Source organism: Athalia rosae, chromosome 2, assembly GCF_917208135.1.
Source record: "Athalia rosae chromosome 2, iyAthRosa1.1, whole genome shotgun sequence".
Lineage (NCBI taxonomy): Eukaryota > Metazoa > Arthropoda > Insecta > Hymenoptera > Athaliidae > Athalia > Athalia rosae.
The window spans coordinates 2,142,587-2,149,920 of NC_064027.1; the positions used below are offsets into that span (position 1 = coordinate 2,142,587).

At 42.4% G+C, this 7,334-nt stretch overlaps 1 protein-coding gene across 2 annotated transcripts; it reads right to left on the bottom strand.

Moving 5' to 3' along the window:
• Window positions 1-1,649: 1,649 nt before the first annotated feature.
• Window positions 1,650-6,929, bottom strand: LOC105684075. 2 transcript variants are annotated; one of them, XM_012397186.3, is made up of 7 exons: window positions 6,352-6,929; window positions 5,705-5,824; window positions 4,205-4,308; window positions 2,528-2,795; window positions 2,309-2,451; window positions 2,092-2,246; window positions 1,650-1,990 (listed from the first exon to the last, which is right to left on the bottom strand). In XM_012397186.3, the coding sequence occupies exons 1-7, from the start codon at window positions 6,422-6,424 to the stop codon at window positions 1,933-1,935; spliced, it is 921 nt and encodes a 306-aa protein (XP_012252609.2). In that variant the 5' UTR covers window positions 6,425-6,929; the 3' UTR covers window positions 1,650-1,932. The 2 variants fall into 2 exon arrangements, with proteins under 2 accessions (XP_012252609.2, XP_012252608.2); XM_012397185.3 differs by having other exon boundaries at window positions 5,705-5,827; window positions 6,352-6,926.
• Between the last annotated feature and the right edge of the window lie 405 nt (window positions 6,930-7,334).

Here is a 7,334-nt window from a genome sequence, read left to right on the forward strand (position 1 = left end):
ATCCGCCTGTGCATCACGCCGTTTTACCTAGCACTCGTAACCCAAAATCAGGATTTATAATCCTTCCATTCTTATCGTTATTCTTCAAGACCGATAATCGACACCGCCGAAGACCAGACTTCCGGATGATGATCGAGAATTATTATTATTATTATACACGTGGAAGATACGAGATTTCGCAAATTTATGAATGCTAGAATTGATGCTGCAACTTTCATATACATATGTTTCGGTGGAGCTTTCGAATGTCGGGTGATTCGTTCCGGTTTATATATTTTCTAATTCTGAGAAATAAACCGATTTCGTATAGGAGGTGACGACGACGACGACGACGACGACGACGACGACGACGACGACGACGACGACGACGACGACGACGATGACGATGATGATGATGATGCTGTTCTTAGTGTTTTCTCTGGCGCCCCGAGACGCCCCCGAGTTCCGACCGCCTCCAGATAATCCAGAGCTGTCCAGACCACGATCAACGCATCCATTACGAGTCAGGAGGAAGCAACGCGTCGTGGCTATTAAAAATTCAAAGTTCCTAAATTCTCGGGGTTAGTAAGCGCCCAGAAATGTGGAACGTTCTTATTTACGATCAATTTGTACGTTATATTTACGGTAAAGGAATCATTATTTCCACCTTGATATATCACGTCCTCTTCGTATACCACCCGTTACCACCCGTTGTAAGAAACTTCGCGCCTCCGAGCGATATACAAAATTGTCGTTTTCATATCATTTCAAACGTGAAAACGGACACCCAATGCCACCTTTTTGCCATAAACGATTCCCCGCGTATATCTATTTTAGATTCTGGGTAGTTTTTTTTTTGTTGTTGTCTTTTTCTACCTTATCAATCGCTTCCGGTGACCGTCAAGCCAATTTCATTAACGCGGTGTTTCAATGGGATATCATGAATGCGTGAAAATTGCGTGACAGGCTAGACGTCGTACGATAATCCGGCGATGCGTTTGAATTTTGTAATAGCTGATATTTCGCCCACGTATTAAAAGTCCGATCTCAATTGGTTAGTTTATCACTTCCTCCGAGTATAACAAAGCGGGTCGAATGTGATACGGCTTATTCGCGGGAATTGGCATCTCGCCTGACGCCTAATTGCATTATATATTATCCTATAGAGTGGATTGTAACCGCGCGGTTGGCAAATGATTATTAGAAGGATTTATCATATGGATATAGGTAACGATATATTTTCGCTTTATTTCCGTATTCTACGTTATTTAGAACGTTTCTTTCTGCGTCATCAGACGCCCAACGCACGATTTCTTTTTTTCGACACGTCTTACCTATTTATCGATTCGTATATATATTTGACTTCCGAAAATGGCGGATTTATAACGACGTTAATTATAGTCGTTCATATATCTGTATTATTTTTATATCCCGACATCTTCGGTAATCGGCGGTGCTGATTCACCTATTTGATATATACGAGAACCTTTTATGGAAATTTCAAACCCATGGGATATCCCCGATAGAACAGGTGTCCACCGATCACTCCTTCTATGACCATCGACCGCGAACATTTGAGCTAGCCATACTTTATAATTTAACAGAAAAATATATTCACTTCATCGATATTACTACACTATTCCTGTCATGTGCAGTAAAACGAAATTCAATCATACAAATTTCGAAATTTATTAGCCAATGCGATACATACGCTTATCATATACCTATACATATCATTACACTAAAGTCATTTAGGAACATTATGAAATACAATAATAATAAAATTAATAATAATAATATCGTTTCAGGGTGTTTATATTACTGATGTGTCATTTTTTATTCTTGATGTTATTTCAGCTCATTCAGAAAATTATTCTTAGTGTGTATAATCGGACTGAGATTTTTTCTCTAAAGAGATATTATAATTAATTGGCGAATCGATCGAATAGATCGCTAGACACAGGCGCACTGCGTAATTGCGATTATTTCCCTCATCGCTCCTCTTCGGGATCTGAGGAGGGAGAAAAAAATTGTTTACAAAACATACGTGAAAGAAGTTTGTGATTGCAGTGAGCTGTAGCGGTTGTTATGCTCATAACGGATTTCACATACCTGTATTCGTGTATTTTGAATCTAGCTGGAGTGCAATAGTGTTGTTTTGAATAAAGTCCGGCGAGACACCTCGTTGGGTCTTTTTTGTCACGGAGGAGACACGTCTCCTTTTCTTTACCGGGACAGGAGCCGATGCACTGACCAACGTCGATGGCCTGTTACGAGAACGCAGATGTTGGAGAGATTCGGAATGAACATTAGAGATTTAAATACGAACCCTGACGAGAGGTTTAACTTCCGTGGAATTCGATCCGTCTTTTATTTCTACCTCGCTGAAATCGAGCACAGTTTCCACGTGAGTCATTCTGTAGCAATTGTCGCTGCACCCGCATTCCTCTATCACTTGATGGACCTCGTCCCCTAGAAATAACGCAATCGTCTCAATCGTCATTCTGTTATTATTTTACGTATTTGAATGCATTCGGATTTTACCAACCATTAGGACCAACGATACTGATCGTTCTGTTTCTCATCGGTTTGCATCCCAAACCCTTCGAACAATGACCCATGCAGAGTCCAACGTCTATGTCCGCCTGATGGGGTGTTCCAGGATACACCACGTACGTGTACGGCTCCCTACTACACGCTTGTTTCGGGGTGCAATCGCAAGAATCTACCGCTTCGATCACTCGGACACCCTGAAGAGTTGAAATCCTCTCCAATCTTGCGGAATTCGGACGGCAGTGCCAGTCCAGAGGACATCTCTGTAAGTTCAGTTGTATTTAGTTTGAAACGAATATCACCTTCAAATTCTACAAGTAAAATAGAAACCATGCAAGAATCTAGGTCCTACAAAACCTGCGACATTTCTGAAGATTTAAATATAGATACAATCACATAACGTATAGATCAGGTATCGCATAAATATATCCATGTGTCCGTATTATCTCTGATTTAATACGTATGTTTTCAGGTATAATTTAGTACCCCGTGGATCTTTGGCCGGGTTGGCGCCCGTGGGGGATCGCTGACCGCGGGTGATCCGACCTTCCAAGGACGCAAAACAGAGAGGTTGAATCTGGTTAGCACTTTAGCATGCAGGCGGTCCTGGTCACCGTTCAGTTGAAAGGGTGCGTGGGTGCGGCACGCCTCGGCGCGATTGCATCACGTGACTAAAATAGCCTGCACAAACAGCGGGATTTCTTCTCCTGGTGCAGGATCTGATCCCCTATACCTTCGACACCCCGTGCTACGGTCGCATCGTACTACATCTTACACGCGAAACTATATATCTGCTAAGAGCGCAAAGCAACGGTCGACTGCCGATTTAAACGCGGGTTTTATTATACGCTGATGTTGTTGATAGGGCAGGGCACTTCGGTCGTAACGAGATACGAAATTTTCTTGTAATTAAAACGTCAAGGGGCGCGTGGAAATTCTCGGAAATAAAAGAATTCTCAAACTTATGCGATTAAGAACGAGTATCGAGTTCGCAGTATTTGTCGAAAAATATTTTATACGGCGAGACGATGATTATTTATATATTTATCGCAGGTGAAATAATTCCATGTACCGCACGGTCGCGCGAATGTAGAAGTCTTCGCTCACCGTGCGCGCGGCTGTTCATTTTATTTTATTCAATTCAATTTTTGATTTTATTTTTATTTTTTACCGACTACAGGATCGAACGATCGCGCGATCGAATTCCGGTGGCGAATTTCAATTCCGTTTAGCTCACGAAGAAGACGGTATAGGGTGAAATTCCTGGACTTCGATCGCAACGGGAGGCCCGGCCCGGCCCCAGTTTCAGTTTTTGCTTTGCTTCAGCTTCTTCGAATCCTTCGAACAGCACATTGTATATAGGTATACCCTTTGGGCGATGACTCACGAACTTATCGAGGTCCTCGTGCGACCTGCATTCTTTCGCGAGGATGTGCCGTCTGTACATCGTTCGAGAAACGATCGGCAATTGATCGGTATTCCGAACATTCCGATGTTGAGACAGACCGAAATTTTTCCGACCAACTGCAAGAGAGGGAATCATGCGATCTAATTTTTATTTCCTCTTTCTCTAACTCGCCAGGTGTGCGGATTGAACTAAAGAAAAGAAACTGCGGACGCATACCTATAATATTGTAATTGCAATACCCACGAGGATTTGTTCGGCGTTTACCTGAACGGCGGGTCGACTCGCATCTCCTGGATCGTCTACCGCGTGACGAGGGCAAAGTCTTCGGCAGTGACCAGCGTCCACCTGAATCACCTGGTCGGACATCCCTGTCAACGAATTTCAATTGATTAGGTGAAAACTGAGAGAATGCTAATGATAAAGATGATAGTTTGACCCGGTGGAATGAGTTAGGATTTTTGAAATTACACTGCGAGCAGAGAAATTTGCTTTTTCATTTGTGCATTAAAGTCATCTGCAGAATCTGTTTACAAAAAATAAAAATTCTGATTGATGCATTCTACATGAAATTGCTTGTTTTTCTAGGTCCCAAATATTTGGGCTACTTTTGTACGATTTATGGTGATGAGGTAAATTTTACACAGTTATTGGGATACCCAACTTTCCAGAGATGAACGTCGCGTGTTGTTGTTGCAGAAAACATGTTTGATTTGTGGAATACACCAGATATGTATAATACAAATTATATCTACAAACCTGTGTTAAATTAGATGTGTCGCGATTCACGTAGGGAGCCTGCAGGAGGTTGGAGAAGAGGGGGATTATACGGGAGTCGCGCAGTAATGTAACATAAGCTATTTTTGGCTCGGATGAGCGGCTAGGGTACGTGGGTGGGTGTAAGTGATTCACGCGACTTATGCCGCCACGAGGCTTTCGACGCGACCCCCGCTGCGGAGCTTCGCTTGCATTCAACTCTTATCTCTTACTATAAATGGCCGCAGACCGCGCGACGCGATGCAAAAGGGTCACAACGATTCCCCTTATCGATATCATCGATCACCTCAGTCGCACGAGATGATTTACTGTTTTTGAGTCATCTAATAATTTGAGGAAAATTCTATGTAGGTAATCACCACAGATATCACCGTGACCGGATCTGCAGGGTATCTTTGAAATCCTGCGAGTAGCCGCAGTGGAGTCAAAATTGAAGAAGAATAATTGTAATTTTTCGCAACCGGCAGGATCAGTTTTTATAAACCATTTAGGAATAGCTTCGGTATTATGTCAGAAAGTGGCTAACAATAAGTAGGTATTTAATTTTTTCGAATACCTTTGATCAACGAGACATTATCACGACAAAGAATATGGTAAATCATTCAGTTCTCCGTATTTTTGTACAAAACTCTGAATTTTATCTTCGAAGAAACTAGAAATCGGATTTTCGAAGCGGTCAGAGCAATGGTTGACTTTCAATCACTTTTTATAGATTTCATTGACCGGAAGACTGTCCCCGGCTGTCCGACTGGCGTCAATTGCTCCAATACAGGAGTGCATACTGTTAGCGGGTGTGTGAAAAAATAAATATGTGTAGAAGCTTAAATTCGAACAAAGGGTGACAATCTCCATACAGGACTACAACATATGTCTTGAAGATGATAGTTAATAATTGTAATTGCAATATCTATGATGGCATATTTTGAATTTATTCTAATAATGGTATACCTATGGTATGCCTATGTTAATCAGGTATTCAGGTCTACTTACCATAGCCCACGTCGATCATCTTCTCGTGTCTAGCACAACAAAGATGTTGTTGTTGCTGTTTTGATTCCTCTGTGACTTGAGTCGCATTAACTTCTATCGTAGATTCATTATCCGCACCGACTGCTGCAATCAGTGAAGATAATTTCATTATTTCAGATATATTCCCCAGCGATGTACCAATTCCAAGGATACAAAATTGTCAAAAAATCATTCAAAATTGAAACGATTTGAAAAATCGTACAATAGTTCTTGATCGTACGTGTCCTCAGTCAGCCAATCAATCAACGGCACTACTAATTTGGACTGGGAATCTCAATTCGGCCCAGAGTCAGACAAACTATTTAGCTGCACCTACGTAGCAACGGTCTCATGTCAGCTAATATCAATGAAGATGTCATTGAGTTCGATTGCCTTGATGAATCGCAAGTTGAATCTGGGTCGAAGCGGCGTACAAGTGAAATTCACGCCTGCAGTCGGTAGGCTGTTACCTCAATGATTTTATTAGCATATACCGCTGAGCCGTACCTTGTTTATGTTTTCGTTTTTTTTTTTTTTTTTTCTTTTATAACTGTGCTGATAAAATCAAGCGAATGATTTGAAAGGAATAGAGGTATAAATCTTTCGATATCAAGCCCCGCAATGCCTACCCAAGCAAACATTTCCAAGATAAACCAGGGTGAAACCGCCAAGGACGATCCACCAGCGTCTGGTACTCCTCATGTGGGCTGCGACCTCTCCTTTCGGATCCAGAATTCGTTCGCTCCTTGTTAAAGGATTTGCACTGCAAACACCCGATCAACTGACGATATAGCAATGATTGCTGAGCGTGGCGTTTTTCGAGAGTGATTATTGCAGTTGCACTTTTTTTTTTTTTGTTATCTCATTCTACTGGATTCCCTTTATCCAATTCGTGCCGAAATCCAGCAAGTGCCAGGTTTTGCTGATTACTTCTGAATTAAAATCACGAATCTATTGCACTGACTCGTAACGTAAGTTCAGACTATAATAACCGGAAGTTGATATTACGGACAATGTGCCGATCGTTCGATGGATTTTCTTAGTTTATGTTGGTCGATGGCCCACGCAGGTTGCGATCTGAAGACAGACTGGACAGTGGATGGTAGTCGGTTGCTGTTCACGATGAGGAGACCGCAGTTGACAGGACAGCAGTCTATTAATCTCGATCACCCGTCGACGTTCTCGCGGCGAGCCTGATCTGTCCGTCCGTCCGTTTTATCCGTCAGCCAACAGAGTTGCAGATTTTAATTACCAAAGGAATGGCTGCCCTCTTGTCCCTCCTCTTGCCCTACTGCTGTAGGAACCCAACTCTCAGGATATATCGTTGCAACGTTGCTGATCGGAAGAGATTGATGGAAAAAGATTGAGCGAGATGGGAGAAAAAGGGATAGCCATGCACAAAGAACCTGCCGAACATAAAAGGGGGCCCTCTCCCCCGCGGGCCCGACGAATAACGATCGAGTTGTATTTTTATTTTTAATCGGTTAGCGACGCGATTCTATCCTGTAGAAACACATACCTCTACAGCGAGAGAGTCGAACGATCGGTTGCTACCGCACCATATCAGCTCTTGATCATCCTGGATGGTCACAAATCACGCGGTGTCAATTAT